The following is a 21,146-nucleotide window of genomic DNA, read 5'->3' on the forward strand; positions in this document are numbered from 1 at the left end:
CACCAAACACAGACTTTAATAAATTTATTAGGGGAAACAAATAAACAGCTTAGAATAACATCTCCAAAATATAGCTTTACAAAAAATAATTGCAGTTTTCCCAGTAGATGGTGATGTCAAGTCAAGTGAAATGGTAGTGGCACTCAAACAGCGGCTATAAAACCTTCTGCTGACCTATATGTTGATAATTAAATAATAAGAAAACTAGATCATTTCTAAACACAAACAAATAAACATCTGTCAAATTACCTTAACTTATTTATGGCTTCTACATACATTTATACACAATTTAGAATCTTGTGTAGTAATAAAACGGTGATACTAAGTGGGGCAAGGGGAGAAAACCAAAACGGAGACAATGCCATGAAGACAATAATAGATGGCTTTCAGTTTAAAAAAAGCTATATAGTTTTGATTTAAACTTTTACAGCTATGATCAACTATATCTAATTCTGTTCCTATGCATTATTTGTATTTTAAACGATGACTATTCTAACTCATCCGGCCAGTGCTGCGACAGGATAAAGGCAGGTTTTCTTTCATTTATGAAAATGTTGTGAAGTTGTATTATATGTGTTATAGTAGTAGAATTGTTTTTTTCTTAAACCAACACCTAAATGTGGTTGAACAGTCTTGCTACTTTCTTGTTTTCTCTAAACCTAAAATCAATCTTTGCTGCCATACAGCTATCCATTTCTTTACATTTCCGCAGTTATACATTTCTTTTAAAGTTTGATTCGGTATAAGAAAATTTGATTTATTTTGACTTGAGACAGTTTTATTAAATCAGCATCCCTTGTACTGTATATGGATTCATTTTTAACAAATTATTCACATTAACATAACATTTCAATGGGCCTCTTTCTATTCAATTGTGTTGTATCACGACCCTGCAAGCCAACTCTTCCCTCAGGAGGTCCTGCCTGTTAAATGTTCAAACATGACTTTAATCCAGCAGCAGCTGGGAATCTACTGTTGGTGCTAAATGTCACATCTACATATGATTGATCTGATTTAAACTTTATTCACTGTTGCTCCGTCGCTCTGAATTAAGATCAGGCAGCGGGGTGTGACTGCATTTTTGGAGGCTCGGTTATTTTTAGATTTGTGACAAACAGTTTTCGTGCCTGTGGCCGACCTATCAGTTCATTAAGGAGCGGCAAATGGAGCAAAACTTAAAGGACATATGCAGTCTGTGTTGATGCTATGAGTCTGTTACTAGGGGTTGTAAAAGGTTTCACTCGCTTGAAATGTGGACGCATATGTCAAAGAAAACAACTAGAGCTGTTTCCTAAATAAACAACACGATCAAGCTGTACTGACTAAATAGAAATTACAAAAAACTGAGCTTATAGTTCACATCTGGCGTCTTTAGAGCTGCTGGCAGCTGTACGCACATAACATCTCAATCTGTTTTCAAAAATTAAGTATGACTGATCAGATGTCACATGAAAATTGGTTAAAATAAGAAGACTACAAGGACATACCTGGATATATACTTCCTTTAAAAGTTTACTTATCCTTGGCATGAATATTAGACTACCTTTGTGTGTTTGATGATTTATTTGAACAATTTTTTTCCTCATAATAATTATTAATGGACTCCACAAGCTTGGATTTATTTTGTGGGTTTTCCTTTAATCCACATCGGGTCAGAATTACATACAGGTAAATACAGACTCAGCTTTATGCAGTACATAACGCCCATTGATATTTTCATAAATGTCTCTTAGCAAGCTGCAGAAATTTAAACTTAACTAATTTATTGTTTTTAATAATCACTGAAGTTTGATGTTGTGTAATCATTCCACTCTGTTCAAGTTAATGGACTAAAATGAATATAACATCAATTCTGATAATGACTAGATGTAAAGTTTCGACTGCAACTATTCTTTGGCATTAAGAGCTGAGAGTTCTGGGATTTTGGATGATTCACCAAAGGGACATCCAAACATCTTTCACAGATTGTGAAATATGTTGCTCTGTTGGGGCAACATTCTTTTTAAATGAAAATACTTTCAACACCATCTGTGATTATGGCTCTGCTATAGAAAATAGCAGACATAAAACACACACACACGCACATCCTTGTTTAAAATACAAAGTGAGGACCGTGCCTTGACTTTTATTCCTTTTCAAACCTTTCTATGGCCTAATCCTGAGTCTAAACCTAACCCTTTAACCCTCACCCTAACCTAATTGACACCTTAGTACTAAACCCACCCCCATCCTAGCCCCGAAAAAAGGTGAGGACCAAAAAAGGTCCTCACATTACATCTAAGTCCTAACTTTAGTAGTAAAATGAGCAAAAATGTTCTCGCTCAGCTGCAAGTACAAGAACACACACATACACACACACATCTATTCTTTGTCTGCGTCCTTTATTGAAGTAGATATGCAAATTAAATAAATTTGCTTAGTGTCCTCTTGAGGGATTTTCTAAAAAGTAATTCAAGAAGCAATTTTAAACCGTTCAAGTATGAGTCCGACAACTGGGTGGGGGCATCTCACCAAGGTGTGGGGTTTTAGGACCCTTAGTGAATGAAATAAAGAAAATGGGAAAGATAAAAGAAGGGGGACTTAAGCCTTAACTGCTCTGTTCTGCTCAGTGACTTCAGACAGGGCTTGGTCATTTGTCAAGGTTGAATACATTTTTGCAAAGACTGTCACTGCTTGACTGACACCTGGATTGTTCCTCCTGGCAGCGACTACTGTTTCTTATCCTGCTTCAGACTCTTTCAACCATTGTTTTCCTTCACTTTTATGAAATGAAACGAAGGCTGTAATTGGGTTGTAGAGATACCGTGTTCCCTAATTCTGTTCTTTATGCGGAGCTATCAGACTCTGAGCAGACTGCTCTACTGTTGGAGAATCACTTGTCATTCTGCTGCTTGACATTTGAAAAAAAAAAAAAAAAAAGCAGCGAACAAAGCAAACTGGTGAGCTAATAGCACTAATATTAGTGGATTAACAGTTTGGCATAAAGTTGAAAAATAAATAAAGACAAAGTGAGCAGTGAGAGGAGGCAAGGACATGTGCCTCTGATGGACTAGTGTCTCGCCAAGCTTACCCTTCCCTCTTAACAACATGAAACCGTTAAATGTCACATAATTACTCATTCTGTTTTCCAGCTGAATGCATGCACTTTCATCGCAGTGCCTCCTCGGCTGTATATTACGTATTTAAACAGATTAAAAAAAAACAGTGTAAGGCAACTAATTCAAAACAAGTACATTTTTCTAATCTCTTTCAGAATAATACTTTAGACATTTTTGGGACCCCTTAAATGTAATTTACATCTTTCTTAGCAATTGGAGTCAGCCTAAAAAATCCTTCTTCAAACTGAATAAAAAAAGGTTTATTTTAAGAGAAACTGTTTGAACCATTTTCAAAAAATTGGTTCCAAATTTCAGATTGCAGTGCAGGAACATGAGTATGCTGACTCGCTCAGGGGTCAACCTGGATCTTCTCTTTGATGCATTACCCCCAGCCGCTGAGAAGAGACAATTGGTGGAAGTAAAAATTGCAGGAGTGAAGAAGATTTATTATTTTGCCAGTGAGGCCAAAGTAGGCTATTTCCCTTGATTAGCTTACACTAACATGACAGACTTTATGTCTTTAAGATAAGTTTCTGTGTGACAGGCCTCAGCCCATACCATTGAACAATTAAGAATGAACACTAACATAATTTACAAAATATACATTCACCTATTTTTTGTTTTTCCTGTGAAATGCTTCCAAATGATTAAATCGTACCTATTAAGAGTTTCTGGGTGCTTGTGTTTTGAAAGATGCCCTGGAAGGGAAGCTCTAATTTGCAAAATACACATTCACCTCTTTCTCGTTTTTTCTGTGAAACGCTTCCACACATTTTGGAGTCTTGCTGACATTTCTTCCATCTTTTTCCTCTCTCCACTTTGCCTTTGCTGTGTTTCTATTTGCCCTGAGCACACTGATAGCAGATAATGAAGGATGACCTTCCCCCTCAACCTTACTGTCATGGATTAGTTAAAAGAAAAAACATTTAATAATTTATAGTGTATTGTTTTCACTAATAATTGGAACAATAATGGAATTGCCAAAAATCTAATTGACTCCTACCGCATCATATATTTGTCATATATTGCACTTGCTAATCATCTGAGATCATCATTCTTTGATTAGAAGCAGCCAAAACAACTCAGGTAAAAAATGTTTTTACAGTCGGTACAGGTTTTTCTTTTTGGGATATTTTTTTAGATATTACATTCAAACTAGACCAAAGCATTTCTAAAGAGATTTACTTTGGTTCCCTTGGAAAACATTCCCAGTGCAGTCTGTTGTGCTGTTGACTCTCATGGCTCTTTCAATTTTGATGCATCTCTTGCCCTTTGTCCTTGGAGGCTGTCTTACTTATGTGCTTACCATGATAACTAAACTTCCTCTCTAGGCACCTCGAGCCCATCCTGCAACTCTTTTGTGTCATTGATTGAAGTCCTTTTTCCTCACAATGTACATCGACCATATTTCTTTCTTTTATCCTTTTTTTTCCCAAGATCTCTTGGTCAGTGTCTGGATAACATCATAAACTGTTAAAACTTAGCTGTTATTACCTCTTTACCAGTGCCATATAGTCTTTGGAATATAATAAATAATGTGATTTGGGTTAAGAATTTTTTAACTCCATGTTGTGTTCTGTATAAGAAAAATGTTTTGCTGTTTAAAGAACTTTGTAGAAAAACTTTCCAGTTTTGCTTAATTGACTGACTGATTTGTCTTCCTGAAGATACAGCAAATTCTGCTATTGGGATTTGAAAATGCCAATAAATCTGAAAGGACTGTATATTAAAGAAAGGTTGTGTAAGACCTCTAGATTCTCCCGAGATATCCACATGATGAATTGCCTTTGACATAACCTGAGGCAACAATGGCAGGGGAAGGATTTGAAATTAAAATAATCCTGAGATGTGGAGTTACAGTGAATTCTGTAACTTGTTTGAGTGACATTTTTGCTGTGCATTAAACTATCATGAGTTATAAGCTGTAAAGACACACACACATATGTGTGTCTGTGTGTGTGCGTGCTTGTGTATGTGTGCGTGTATATATATATATATATATATATAATATATAATATATATATATATATATATATATATATTGTGTAGATATATATATATTATAATAATGTGTGTATCTATATAATATATATATATGTGTATATATCATATATGTGTATATCATCTGCTATATTCATCTATGTTGTATCTCTCTCTAAACTGTGGATCTCTTCTCTCTCTCTATCTCTATCTCCTGTGGTGTTCTACTGTCCTCCTGTCGTGTACCTCTCTCTTGTCCATCTCTCTATCTCTCTCTCTCGCTCTCTCTCTCTGTGTGTGTGTGTACTGTACTGTCATGTTAATGTGTGGTGTGAAGTGTGTGTGTGTGTGTGTAATTAAAGCAACACTTTAAGAGCACATCAGATCTCAGAAGAAATGGAATGATTAATGTGTTAATAACAAAAGAACACCACATCATTTGATGAAAAGGAATCTTTTTAACCCACAGTGGGTTTAATCTGACCAGACCAAGAAAGTGGAACTGGAAAACTGATGCAGGCGGCTATTCTATGAGATCATGGATGTGTTCCTGGGGCATGTCTTCTCTGACCCTGACCAGAACATCACTGAGTTCCCAGACGGTCTGAGGTATAGCGCTGAAAGGGCCTCAACATGATGCTCCAGAGATGTTCTATTAGATTTAGGTCAGGGGAACGTGGAGGCCAGTCAATGTTATTAGGTCCTTCATCCTCCGGGGACTATGGCCATATTCTTTCCACATGAGTCTGGGCATTATCATGCATCAGGAGGAACCCAGGACCGAATGATGTAACAATTGGTCTAAGGTTTTTATCCCAATACCAAAAGGCAGTCAGGATGCCATTGTGTATCTTGTACAGGTCTGAGCTACACTCTATGGATGTGCCTCCCCAGACTAACACTGAACCACCACCACCAAGCTGATCATATTGAACAATGATGCAGGCAACATAACATTTACTGCAGCTTCTACAGACCCTTTCTTGTCAGTCACATCAGCTCAGAGAGAACCTGCTCTCAGCTGTGAAAAGAACAGGGTGCCAGTGCTGAACCTGCCAAGTCCAGTGTTCTCTAGTGAATGCCAGTCAAACTCCACAGTGCCAGGCACGGAGCACAGGACCTACCACAGGACGCCAGGCCCCCAGGCCACCCTCGTGAAGTCTGTTTCTAACGGTTTGGTCAGAAACATTCATGCCGGTGGCTCTCTGGAGGTCACTTTTTATGCCTCTGGCAGTACTCTTCCTGTTCCTTCTTGCACAAAGTAGCAGATACCAGTCCTGCTGATAGGTTAAAGACCTCTGACAGCACTGTCCAGCTATCCTGGGGTAACTCCCCGTCTCCTGAAATCTCCTCCATGCTCTTGATATGGTGCCCAGCAAACCCCCTGGCAATGGCACACATTAATGTGCCATCCTGGTGGAGTTGGTGTGCCTGTGCAACCTCTGTGGGGTCTGTAGGGTATCGCCTCATTCTATCAGTAGTGACACTGATCCTGGTCAAACGCAAACTACTGAAAGCCATCCAAAAAATGAAAGAGAAAAAATGCCTGTGGCCTTCACCTGCAAAACAATTCCTGTTTTGTTGCCCCTTTGTTACACCTGTCGTTAATTTAATTAACTCCAAAATGGCTTAACAATCCCCTCTACTATTTAACTGACCAGAATACTATTCCAGAAGTTTAACTGAGTTAATGTTATATTAGTCAACTCATAAAAAATTAAAAGGTGTTACTTATTTTTAAATATATTTGTATACATATCACTGTCATGTAAGATCCATGTATAATGTCCTAAGACAAAACTCTTAAAAGTTTGTGATATTTATTGTCATCCTCTAGCAAAGCGACTGCAACTTTGAATGGGATCATGTTCAAAGAAAACAACTCAAAAAGCATTGTTCAATCTCATGCCAAATGAAATGTTTGTTATTCTGCAAACAACAAGATGTTGTAGGTTTGCCAGGATCAGCTCTGTATGCATGTGTCTGGCAGCTTCACAAAGACCACAGACGGGAAAGTGTTGCTTGGGAAGAAATAGCAGAAGGAATTCAGCTATTTCAGTGTTGAGAGCAAAATCCAACATGATGTTGCATCCATTTCTTTAAAAGTCATGCCACAAACTCTTGGTGTTGTTGAACATGCCACACGAAAGAAGGGGGTACCTTAGTTTAGATCACCTAATAGAAAGTCATTTAGAATAGATTGGAGTTGTTTCCACAGTTGAGTTTACAAAATCCACTGATGGACAGAAAGCATGTACACTTAGTTCTTCATTTGTGGATAATAGATGGCTTTTAAGGTGGTTCACTAGAACCTCTTTAGAAGTAACCTTTTTGCCTTTCTCAGACTGATAGATGTCAATTACTTTGTTTCTCATCTTTTTCAAAATGTTGAACAAACTGGCTTTAAATCTGATTAAGATGGGTTACTTTTTGAGATGTTTTAATTTACAGGTTATATTAAGGAGATTTATTGATTTGATAAGTCTGGCTATAATCAGGCCTAATGTGAAACTGAAATTAACTTTCCAAATAATGCGATTAACCATAGTTATTTCATGATTTAACTAGTGCCTTAATCCATTGACCCATCATTTGAAAAGAGCATTTTGTATTTACTCTGGCTTAAGATGTTTTTAACAACACTTCTTAATTTTACAGATTATCCATCTCCATCTCAAAGCAGAGCAATAATAGGAGAGTATTTCTGCTTCTAGAAGTCTGCTTGGCACACTGCAGTCTAAAACTAAGTCCTTTTTAATGCCTCACAGAACGGAAGAAGTCATACAGTTTTTGTACAGCCCTTTTAATGTCTTATTACTGAAAAGTGCTATATTAATAAACTTACCTTACCCTTACAGCAGTTAGCCAGTGAGGGTGGGTAGGTGAAGTGGCTTGACAGAAATCACTTTCCAGGATCGGCCCTATGATGATGTCTTGGTGACCTTCTACCATGACAGTAAAGCATTTTATGAGGCCATAGAGCTGAGACAGGAGTTGGTTCTTGAGTTGTCCTTTTCATATTTTGATGTGAGTCGGCAACCAGCTGAAAGAGGTTGCACAGACCCTTTGACAATTTGCTGTCTGATGAAGCAACACTACTGAAACCTGATAAATGTTCAATTGAGAGCTCGTCTATGGCTCCTCTTGCGGAATCCCCTTGTCAATGTGCATGACTCACATCACACAGTGGAAATTTAGTGAGAAATGCAAAAAAACAACAGCAAAAGCAAACATTTGTGCATGTAGATTCATAAACAAAATGATAATTTAATTCACCCAAAACCAGGAGCACAATAATCTAGGAAGGTTTGAAAACCTTTTAAAATCAGCTGCATATTGTGTTTGCCTGATCTTTGCCCCTTTGCTCAGCTTAAGTCTGGCAATTCTTGACAACTAGATTCATATTGAGAAAAGCTGCTGTAAAAGTGTAACCTGAAAAGCCACTTGTAACATTACATCATCCTCCCTTGTAATTATTTTTCAATACCATCAACTTCAAATATGCTTAGAGCCATATAGGACAACACTTTGGAATAATTAAATGAAAATGGAGAACCGTGGACATTTTAAATCAATTCCATCTCTTATTGTAGAAATGTCTGTAAGTTACTTTTATTAAAACCACCCCCCCAGAATCTAACAATAACTTGCCGGTGAGATTGGATCCTGTTTTCATGTGTCTGTGTAAACCGGTCAGTTTCATTTTCCAATTTCTGCTGCTCTTTGTTCAGAAAAATTGCAGTGTCCTTTGGATGGGAGGAGCAGCACATAGTTGTGTTATCTATAAAGAGATTCTCAATTCCCCACAGCTATTGAAGGCTGCTGGTAATATCGACCATAAAGCGATTTTTTTTAATAACATTTGAGGTCTTCTTAACTTCAAACTTTAGAAGCAAGTTATCTCATGTTTGCTCTGTTATGTACAGTCGCTGAAGTTCTTTCTATGCTGCAAGCATTTCTTAAGCTAAACCTGATGTATGTCTGCATTTCCACTGAACAGTATCAACAGTTATCTGAACTCAAACATGCCTCTGGAGATGTGACCAGAGTGAACCTGAAATGCCAACTGCTCTCAAAATTGAGACAAATATATTCCCTTTGTGGAGTCTCAGTACATGTCAAGAAATATGAACAGTGTTCACATTCTCTAATAGTTTTTAATCCCCTATGAAGAGCATAGGGGATATGAACTATGAGCCATTGAAACATTTCTGTGATCACTTGTAAGAGATGCTAACTCTTCTCCACAGAAATGGCATGTCAGCTCATAACAGCACCTCGTGTGGTTGTAACTTTATTCTGACATAGTTTGGCTAAATCCAAGCAGTTGTTATTGGATTCATCTGCTAGTTACAGAATCCCCATAACAAATACCAAGTCTGAGCACAAATTGATAGTGTTACTTGCTACTGGGCCACATTGGGGCAAAGACTGATGAACAATGTTGTTGTAATATAATTTGATCTGAGGTGTTATGCCTCAGAAACTCAGGTAAATTGATGGGTAGAGTTGTCAACTGAAGTTTGATCCAGTGGCAAGGGGTGCTGGCAGATAGATCCGGGAAAGCCAGATGACTGCTGGGAGTGAACTAGGATTGGTGAAAGACAATGTTCAGGAGGTTTTTAACTCACTGCTGGGAGATATTTTCTTATGTTGGTGGAAGTTGGGCGTATGGAAGATGAATGAACCATGTTCCGAACCCCCATTGCAGATTTGGTGTAAGGAAGCTCTGACCTGAAAGTCTTTGATGCTTATTGTGGTGGCAACACAGGACTGGATTGTGGACACCAGGGCTGATGGAAACCATCAGTCTGAAGAAGGATGTCTTAAAACTCTTTTTTTTTTCTAGGGAGTCCTGAAACTGCAGACTAAAACGTATTTGATTACCTATAGGCAAAGATCTGGGTTGAGAGGGATTTGGGTGGGTATGGGGGAATATACCAAAATGGGACTGTAGAATGTGTTGCAACCACTGCACTCACCACTTAACCTCCCAGAGAAAGCCTACTCTAATTATTAAAAAAAAAAATGTCTACTTCATCCTGCTGATGGAACAGTGGGCTGTATGTTTACAGTATAGTTACCAAGGTAGTTTGTGTTTGTAGATGTGGATAAGGCTAAAGACTGTGTTGCCAGAGGCCTTTTGTGAGGTGTGATGTGGTTATGCAGTGTGCCGGGGATGCTCTAAATTGGAATCTGGTCTTTGCAAAACCATGTCATGGGTGCTGCCAAAGTGGGTTGGACTCCACCAGGGCCGCCCCTAGACTTCAATCACCTGTTGTGGTAAAGAAGGAGCTGAGCCAAAAATGAAAGCTCTTGATTTACTGGCCCGTTCAGGGTTCTGGCCAGCACATTTTGGTGTGTTGGCGCTGTCAGTTATGAAAATTAAGCTGTAATTAGGCTGTTACGCTGATTGAAATTTGACTGACATTTAAGCTCCCTTTTCACAGGGTTTCTCCCACATCTACCCAAATTGTTGCACTTCTCAGATAGTTACACAGTAACTGCATAAACTGAATTATCAATGTGTAAAAGACCACAATTAAGCATATGCAAAGATTCTACAGCCTTTTGGAAACTGGTGGAACCGGTGAATGCTGATTGCAGGCGGGATGTAGCTGAGCAGGTGATATGAGTGACTGATCATCACATGACCTGGTCATTTGACCTGCAAAAATCAGATTTGGGCCACATTTGCCTGCAGTGGGAATGGGCCTAATTGACCTAATTTATTCAGTAAGAACATGTTGGAATCATTGTTATGTGGTATTGGTTACTAGCGATTCAATTTAATCAATCATTTTAGGAGCTGCTGAAGACCAAATCATTAAGACCTTAGTGCTAACTAAAGTTGTACCCTGTTTGTGTGCTGCATTTGGGATATCTAAGCAGAATTCCACTGAATGTATCCTCTCCCAGTCTGTTTTTGTTTCAAACTTCTCTTTTGGGATCGTCTAGCAACAAAATGTAGGACTTTACTACTAGTAATAATTGTATTTACCTGTAATCCATTTGGTGCCTAGGTGCTACTAAATGGTTATTTTGCTGTCTTTGGAATCAGAATAATAGATTTTTCATTAAATTTACAGTGGTATTTTACTGAGCAAAGATCTTTCTACAGTAAGCAGTAGCAATTAATAATAATTTTTTATCGTTGTAGTATCTGGTTAGCTCTGTCCAAGTGACACATACATCTTTGTGTCTGTGATTTATTATAGTGCATTTATTTGGCTTAAAAGTTTATCCCAAGAATTTATAAGACTGGGAAAGTTTGCAACAAGCTTTTAGTTTATAACAGTTTAAATAACTTGGTTTTGTGACATGCTTGTTATCAATAATGATGCACTGTGCTCAGACCATGTGCACACAACTGACTTATATTTTAAATGGTCTGTTACAAATAGTTGATAATAAAAGAAAGGTGTTGATATGTCATTTCCTGTGCCTGGACTTGTAATGAGGCTAAAACACAATCATGTTTTCGTGCCAGAGAAATTAAAGAGCTGATTTTTCTCTGTCCAAATAGCCTTTCCTGTGCTGCCAGGGAAAAACACACACACACACCTTTAATTGACCCTGTTACTGTGGACTGCCAGAAGGGCCCTCCTGGGCCCTGAGGTCATCATACTGCTGGGAGGGTGAAAGAAGAAAATCAAACAAAAAATAATAAAAAACACCTAGCACAATCCTCTACGCAATTATAAGCTCTAATATTAACCGCCTGTCTTTTCCTTCAAGGATTCTATTTAAGATGCAGAGAAACTGACCTCATTGTATAGTTAGAGCTAGTGGGTCAGTCTTTTGTTTTACTCCCCTGCCAGTGACATAAAAGCTGTGGGGTGCATGCAGGGATGCACAACCAAAGCAAAAGTGCTCTCAACAATAACAATACAAATTTCAAAAGGCTGTAGTATCTTGCTTAATTGTGGTCTTTTACACATTGATAATTCAGTTTATGCAGTTACTGCGTAGCTATCTGAATGGGTGAATGGGAAACTTAAAAACCACATTATCCTTAATATAAGTTCTCAGGCTTTTAAAAATACATATTTTGGCTTATTTTCATGTCGGCAACCACTCGTCTTATAAAAAAAAAAAGCCTATTTTAAAATAACTATGCATTTAAGTAAAGATGGTGAAATATATGGAAAGTTGTCTCACCTGCCACTTCTGTGTTGATCTGTCATGACACTAAAATCATAAAGGCCAACACACCATCTGCAGATTCTTAGATTCATAACGTTGTTAAAAATTCATCACACGACCAAGAGGGAAAGCAATGCGTTGCTGGAGAGGATTACTTCAAGGTAACAAGAGACATCTTAATTTAAAAGCACGTCAAGGATCGAATGTCTAAATTAATTTTCTTTCTCACCCTTTCAGTTTGACTCAGAGTCGTTGCTCAGTCATTACTTGCGTTTCACTTTAAATGCAGGTGCATTTCATTACATTAGAATATAATATAAATCACAGAAAACTAAATTGATTTTCATAAATCTACTGAAAAAGTGAAACTCATTCATTAAACATAGAGGGAGATATTTGCAGTTAATTTAGATGATTATTGCTTACGACTACTAAACACCTACAATTCAGCTTCTCTAAAACTGTGTATTATATAAGAGTAGTACAGCATTCTTTGCATAAAGAAAGGTTCTGTTATGAGAAAGGTATTATATTAAACTGACACTCCACTCTAGGACAGCGAGTTACAAATGATCATTTCCAAAGAAGCCGGCCTTTCCGAATGCTGAATCCTAGCATGTTAATGGAAAGTTGAGTGGAAGGAAAAAGTATGGCAGTAAAAGGTACTCAAGCAACTGTAAATGGACTGAACTTATATAGTGCTCACTCAAAGCGCATTATACTATAGCCACATTCACTCAGTCACACTCACTACACACTCACATTTATACGCCGACGCGCGGATCTGTTGGCAACTTGGGGTTAAGTGCCTTGCCCAGGGACACACTGATATGCAACAGGGAGAATCTAGAATCAAACCCACAACCTTCCAATTGTAAGAAAACTAATCTACCCATTGAGCCACAGTCGCCCCACAGAATTGCAAAGCAAAGCCTATTCAATAGTTTGAGGATAATTCAGGAGGTGTAGACTGTAGTTGGAATCAATGCCTCAAGAGCTGCCACACAGACATTTCAAGGGCATGGACTACAACTGTCACAGTCCTTTTATAAAGCCACTTCTCTTCCAGAGACAACATCATAAGTGTCTTACCTGAATTTAGGACAACAAGGACTACACTGCTGTTTGGTCATCCAACGCATTCAGATTAAAGTCGATTTTGGTTTTCATTTGGAAGATCTCAGAGTCTGAAAGAAGAATGGAAAGGCCCAGAATCCAAGTCGCATGAAGTCCAGAGTAAGGTGCCCACAGTCTCCACTTTCAAACACTTTATGTGTCCCTGGTGAGAAGCTTTATGGAGATGCTGATTTCATTTTCCTGCAGGACCTGGCACCTGCCCACACTGCCGAAAGTACTGATACTTGCTTGAATGGGCAGGGTTTAACTTTGCTTAATTGGCCAGCAATCTCGCCTGAACCAAACTACACTTGACCTGTGGACTATTATTGAGAGGAAGATGAGCGACACCAGAGCCAACAACACAGGCGAGCTGAAGCTAAAGGCTTTAAAGCAAACTTGGCTTCCATTACCCCTCAGCAGAATCACAGGCTGGTGGCCTCTATGCTGCGGCACACGCATTAATTCATGCAAAAGAAGCCCGATTAAGTATTAAGTGCATATACTGCACAGAACATAGAAATATATTTGAATAAGACATCAGTTCTATATTATAAATCCTTTTTTATTGGTCAAATTTCTTTCTAAGAAGGTTTTTCTTTAGCTGTAAGCCAAATTAATTAGAATTATTATCGTATTATGTAACAATGAATCTTTATGAGTTTTACTTTTGGAGTTCAGTGACTTCAATAAATTAACGTTTCAATTATATAATTATATATATTGTTTAAATGCTCATTTTTACAGTTTATATGCTATTTGCACAGTCATTGCTGCCAGAATAGTTGCTTTTTTTTTGCCTTACCATAGCATTTAGTGTACCATATAACTTTAACTTTTTATCATGTTTATAAATATATTATCTGCTCTGTTGTCTAGTAAAATGTAACATTATTTATATAAGCGAGTAGAAACTGTTGGACCTGTGAAGCTGTTAGATGTCAAAAACGAAATCTTTATCATCTTGTATTTACCAATAAACAAAGATCTTATTTTAGACACCAGGCTGAAACTGCACGAACACAGTATTTGTATTTTTTTCAATATGTCTATACAGAATTGATTATCCTTCAGCTAATGTTTTGCTTCGCTAACATGAAAATGTCAGGGGCATTAATTGGCTTATTTTCTACCGCGGAGCTTTTTTGTTTTGACGATAATGAAAATGACATTTGCTCTGGTGCAGCTTCTGTCTATATTTTTTTAAACTATTAATCAATCTGAATTGTGACTGATTTCTAGTAAATCTAGATCTAGTTCTATTTGGTTATTAAAATAGATGTAAGTATGAATCACTCAGCTTTACTCAAATTTTTTCCAAGGTAATTTTTCCCCCAGATAATGACCAGCATGACACTTCCTTTTGAACCTTATTTTCACGTTGCTCTGCATTCCAAACGATTACACTTTGTAATCCAGGGTAGACGTTGCAGTTATAGAATGACTCCTTTTTAAATAATTATGTTTTACTTTCTGTGCTGACTTATGTTTAGCCTGTTTTACCTGATTGCATTCATAAACATCATGACAAGGTAAATTCCCCCACAGAAAGCCATATATTGCTTGCTATTTTCTCTTAAATTTCCTTTTCACTTCTGATCAATAATTGATTGTATCTATTCTTGCAAACACGTCTGTATATATCCATGGAGATCTATTCATAAGTCTGTGTTTAGTCTCAGGATGATGGAGGAAGTCAACGTGACTGTCCCCATATTTCAGCGGAAAAAGGCACCAATAATTCATACTGTTGAAATTTCGGCAACTGACAGCATTGTTCCTGTTGACAGCAGCGAGGGAGATTGCGTCTGCTGCCATAATTGGGTTGAGACAGATGGTAAGAGAGTTGATTGGACATACTTCGTCTCTCTTCTCTCTAAAAGCCTGTCTTGCATTGGTTTGTCAAATCTACAAACCTGATTGTCAGATGTCTGCTGTATTCCCCCATATAAGTGTCGTTGGCTGCCATTTCTCCCACCTTGCTTGAATCTGGAACAGCAGCTGGAGGCGCTGAGACTGTAGTCGTAGGAACTGTCAAGAAAGAGTTATCAAAATATTCAACTTGGGGAGAGCAGAGATGGAGAAATGATAACTTCTTTCGTGCTTGTGCTAAAATATTAATGATAATTATTATTACAGACGCAGGTGGTGTTTGTTAGCCACCATATGTGTTGTTTTTGGCATTGCAGCAGTTTAAGCCAGAATGTTTTGGCTGTGCATATGTAACCACAGCATAGCATACAGTATGTTTATGAAACATAGGGAGGGAGGTAAGGCCAGGAGTAGTTTGAAACAAATAGAGTGACACTGTGGAATACATTCACAGTGATGGCTTGAAGAAATTGAAGTTGAGGTACTTGAGAGAGCTTTTCCTCATATTTTTTTAGTTGCTAATGAAATCAAACGATACAAATAAAAATGTTTCGGTTACAATTGACTGAAGGAACAACTGAGGGCACTGCACATATAGATATACTTTTAAGTAGTCTGACATTTCTGTATTAATACCCTTTTTCCATTGTACTTATGCAGTACTCTAATTTTCAGAGAGAATGTAATTGGTGTTTTCATTAACTGTACACCATAATCATAAAAATTACCAAAAAAATAAAAACTTGAATACATATGAATACAATTGTCACTTTTAACCTAAAATCACATTTTTACTATGTGCTAATTTGGTAAGATTCGCCCATATTAGTGTAAAGGCACAATCTGAGGTTTATTTAGCTACTTAAAAAAGATACATGATTTCTCTAGAGACAGTGGCACTGAAACGGTCTGTTTCAATAAGGTGACAAACAGCTTCAGGCTGAACCCTAACCCTGGCTATTGGAGTTTTGCGACCCTGGGAGGGAAAAACTTGCCGTCTAATGGGACAGACGATGGCAGGTTGGCAGAAACATTTCCCCTAGAGCGGAATGAGGTTCACGCCCTGTGTTCCTTCAGAGTGTAGTACGTGTGGAGCTGCAGGAATAAATGGCCAGCAGGTTGTCAGTCCTCAGTTTAGGAGATGCAGTGTGTGCTTTTTGTTGTGGAGCTCTGACTGAGCTCTTTACCCTCATAAGGATCATGGAGGAGGCCACTTTGGCTCACACCTGTATCAGACAGGACTGAGAGGAGGCGATGTATTATTATGTTGATGCGGCACATGCAGATTATAAATCCAATTTAAGATTTCATTAGTGAATGGCACTGTGTTACATCAAGCTGTGTAAGCATATAGTAATGTTCACAGTCCAATTTGTCACAAATCAATCAGGAGGATCAATCCATTTCCTTTTATTTCACAATATCTGTTACATACTAAACAGAGAATCAGGAGATTCTGTATATTCCTCAGGAATTTGATTTCATTAAGTATTAATAATAAAAATGATTAATTCAACTGAATATTATAATCAGAATCCACAACAACTGAAACAAAATCAATAATCTATTTAATGATCAACTAATATCTACCCGTTACTGATTAACCAAAATAAATGTGATGTGTTCAGGAGAGCTATGAGAAACGGGGCTTTCAGTTGTTCTGATGCTTGCCACAGAAATACTTGAAAAACTCGAATAGTACTAGTATTGCCACTTTAGACTGCAAATGTAAAAAAGCACAATATATTGAATACATTTGGTGTAATGCCCAGCCCTACCTTCATTGTCTATGGAGGACACTGGAATCTTGGACAACTTTACTAAAAATAAAGAAATGTAGCAATGTGTCTGGTACACACAAACAGTCAAATCCTTTAATAGAGCACTTGTGACCTTCTTAATGGGGACTTAGTTTTGAAGTATCCGAATTCTGATCATTAGCTAAATCAAATTCTGGGGGAGGAGTCATCACGAGGGACTGATCAACTAATCTGTTCAAATGGACTTGGGGTAACATGAGAGCTGCGTCATGTTAGACAGCCGTGAATGAATGGATTCTAGCTTTTTTTTTTTTTGAAACACCTCTCTTAGACTTCAGAGAAACCTCCTCTACATATTTCTACAGCCATTAAAACTACTGAACCAGATTAAGCCATTTTAATCGTCCATTCCAGTGAATGAAAGACAGATTAAAAGTTTGACACTTTGAACATAATAATATTGATGGTTCCTTATGGGTTATTTTAAAACTAAAAATAAACAGAATCTGATTATTCAATCCATCCATCCATCCATCCATCCAAAAGAAACTTTTCACAACTGTTGGCCAATAAAGAGCAACGCCACAAGAACTCTGGTTGTGTTGAGCGATAAAGATTGACAAACCTATCTGTTAAACACAGAGGCTAAGACTACAGATTTTGTTTCTAACCTTAAAAAAACTGTTTAGAAATTATGAAATTGATCTGCAATCATCTACTGAATATGTATACTCACAATTAGAGAAAAAAAAAAAACAATGTGTAACAACTTGTTGATTAATTCACACAGTTTTAATGTGCAGATCTGCATTGATTGATGCAGGTTTTATGTTCAGATGCCTGTCAGGTTTGTTCATTGCATCCTTTTCAGTTGCTTTTATATTATAATTTTAGCTAAGTTAATTTGATGCTACTTTCAAGAATAGTTGTTTGATAAAAAAAATAAAATACTATAGCTATATTGTCACATGCAACAAACCAAAACCAAAAAAAACCAAAATGACAGTTTCCAAAAAAGCACCACCTTATTCTTTTGTTTTTGTTGACATAAGTCAGGACTGGCCGTCAAACTCACCTGACGTCCCTCATCTGGTTTGGGAATCCCTCCATGTGCCGCCTGATCAAGCGGAGCATTTTGTTTTTAGGGAAGATGGTCAGGAGAGCACAGTTTATTCAAAAGTTAAACGTTTCTTATAAATAGGATGCATTTTATTGTCTTTAATCGTATTTGCACAACGTTTGTGGGAATCCTATGAAACATTTAAATTGATCTTAATTCAATTTATATTATGTATCATTTCAATTTAGATTTTGCTTCTGTTTCAGAGTTTATGTTTAACAATATGTGATTTTATGTTTCATTTTTTCTTTTGTATTTGCTAAGGAAGTATGAAATTGATTAAAAGTAAGAATTTAAAGGCTTTTAAAGTGTTTAAATCGATCTCTGGTATTTCTTTATTACAATTATGGATTTATTTTCTCATATCTAAAGATTCAATTTTGTCTTTGAGTTGTTTAACAATTATTGTTTGGTTCTTTTATATTAGGATTTTCCTGTGTTAGTGTTGATTGTACCTTGTGTTACATTTGACTGTATACAAAATTTACATAAAGTCGGATTTATTTATGACTTGGTCAACCAGTCCCACAATGGCACTCATTTGAAGCAACAGCATAGGAAAGAAGCTTGTTAAATATCAACATAAAGACAGTTTTACTAAAATACTCTACAATCTGTAATCTACGGTTTTCGTCAGGTCATTATTATCATCCTCAAAAGAATCTAAATGTCTCCTCCACTTAAAACTTGGAATTATGTAAAGCAGCTAGACTGTCTTCCTTTTTATCCAGTGGCATATTATTTTACCTGTCAAATAAATGGTTTGACATTTAAAGCACAATTAACTTTTTTACGTTGACTTAATCACCTACTTAAAGTATTTCTTGCATATCAGTAACCACATTTTGTGCTCTGTTTCTCCCACAGGAACGTAGGCTGTGTGCTCACCCGTTCCTTGAGCTCTACAGAGATGGTCAGATTCAGTTCATCGTCCCCCTGGCTCGGCAGGGGGATTTCTATGTGCCTGAGGTACGACAGGCAGAGAGAAGGCTGTCAGAACAAGAGGAATCTCACAGTGATACAGACATCTCAGGTACACCGTCCATTTGTATGCCGTGCTGCACTGGCACAAACAGATGTCAGCGTTTTTCTTAGTTTTCCGTGTCTGAAAAGTCACATGGCTTGAAGCTTTTCATGTGAATGAAGGTTTGGTATGATGAGAAAAAGGGCACATTTCGCTTTTTTTTTTTTTTTTTTTTTTTACTTTTTCCAGTTACAACCACAATCTTTATGTCTTTTATTGTTTTTTTTTGTGATAGTTCAACACAATGTAGCTCATGATTGTGAAGGGGAGAAAAATGGTATGCAATGTTTTTTTTTAAATAATGGAAATCGGAAAAGGGTCATGTGCATTTCAATTAAGCTCCCCAATAAAATCCAAGGCAGCCAACTGTCTTGAGAAATCACCTTATTAAGAAATAGTATCTGTTTATTGCGGCGTGACAAAAAGAATAACATTGTTGGAAGAAAGTCCTAAATCTGTGGTGACTAACCATTTTGCCATGAGGGCCAAAACTGTCAAGTTGAAAGCACATGGGGCTCACAAACAAATGTTTTTTTTTTTTTTTTTTTAAGTTTAAAAAAATGACTGTCTTTTGTGGAAGAGGGACTTGTAATTTGTTGTAGATCCAACACAAAGAGAGTTTTTTTTTTTATTTCACGACAGTGTTATACTTTTTCTGGGTAAAATATGTTTTTTTTGTCTAAGTTCAGCAACATCAAATGGAACATGGGTCACTCTCCTCTAAAGCACTGGCTGCATTAATCAATTTTGAGGGGCACCAAAGTGTTAAGTAGACATTAAGATAAAGGATACAAAAAAAAAATGTCCATCTGTATCAACGGCCTTTGCTTGCATGGCAGATTTGCTCAATTCCAAAACTGTGATTGAAGACCAAAAAAATTATTCAGAGGGCTGCAAATGGCCCCCGGGCAACACTTTGGCCAACCCCTGGCTTAAGTTGTCCCATGTGCAGAAACATGGCCACAGGTCCTGCAGGAAGCAGAAGAAGGTCCCCTTTTCAGATGAGATAAAAACTGAACATTTAGCTTCCCTAGTGGGGCTTAAGACAAATGCACGATATACATTTCAGATTTTAGTTTTGTAAAATAAATTAAGAACTATGTTTATTTTTTTCTTCCTCTTTCCAATCCTGCACAATTTTGTGTTGTTCTGTGACATAGAACCCCTATAATAAAACTGTATAAATCAAGTTTATAGCTGCATTATGAAAAAAATGTCAACGAATAACAATTCAAGGTATAAATACTTTAGCAAAGCACTGTATCTGTGTTATGTAATTTCTGTTACTGACAGTATAGTACTCATTCAAGCATAATACATTAATGGAAAAGCAAACTTATTGAATTTCACTGTTGTTATTTTCCAAGAGACCCTTTCCCCCCAATTTCCAATTAGGAATTGCTTCCGTTAAGCAGCTAACCTCAAGCACAGCATTGCTCCACACCGTGAAATTCAACCTGATCTTCCTACATCCAGTGCTACACTGTGGCCACTATAATGCACACAGCTGCCATAGTTGTTTTTTTCAATATCCAGTCTGTTCGTTTCTCCTCCAAACTCCTGAGGGAAATATCTTGCTGTTAAGCTGCTGTTTGCTTCACTATGTTTTCAAGCTCAGAGCCTTCCAGCTGGGGAAAATTAAACAAAAAACAGGCAAGACTGTAAATGCAAATCAGTTGAACTGATGGACCTTTAAAAAGCTGCACATAAATTGAAGAGAGGAGCTGCTTTCTAAGAAGGCCCTCTTGCTCTGCCGTCTGTTCCGTCGGGGTCCTTGATGTTTTTGGCTGGAGTGGGAGAAGTGGACCCTGTCTTGAGAGCTGGTTTGTTTATAGGCAGCTCTGCAGAGGTAAACCGTTACTGACACCTTCTTAGGTGTTAATGAAAAGCCCAAACACAACAGCTTCCGCTGGTGATGTGCTGCCGCTCACCAAGAGGGCGGCCGCAGCTTGCAGGACACCATATGGAAACCCTGCTCTCAGAGAAACTGCCGCGCACTCACTTAAACAAAACTCATACTATGAGGTATA

General features: G+C 37.5%; 1 protein-coding gene across 1 annotated transcript in view; it reads left to right on the top strand.

The window, feature by feature from the left end:
• The window catches only part of LOC105920391 (testis-expressed protein 264), a 52,203-nt gene that overhangs the window by 19,211 nt on the left and 11,846 nt on the right, over positions 1–21,146 (top strand). Inside the window, exon 3 of the mRNA XM_036151349.1 lies at positions 18,960–19,125. Within this exon, the coding sequence (XP_036007242.1) occupies positions 18,960–19,125 (166 nt within the window). The remainder of the gene's footprint in view (positions 1–18,959; positions 19,126–21,146) is intronic.

Source organism: Fundulus heteroclitus, chromosome 20 (assembly GCF_011125445.2).
Source record: "Fundulus heteroclitus isolate FHET01 chromosome 20, MU-UCD_Fhet_4.1, whole genome shotgun sequence".
NCBI lineage: Eukaryota > Metazoa > Chordata > Actinopteri > Cyprinodontiformes > Fundulidae > Fundulus > Fundulus heteroclitus.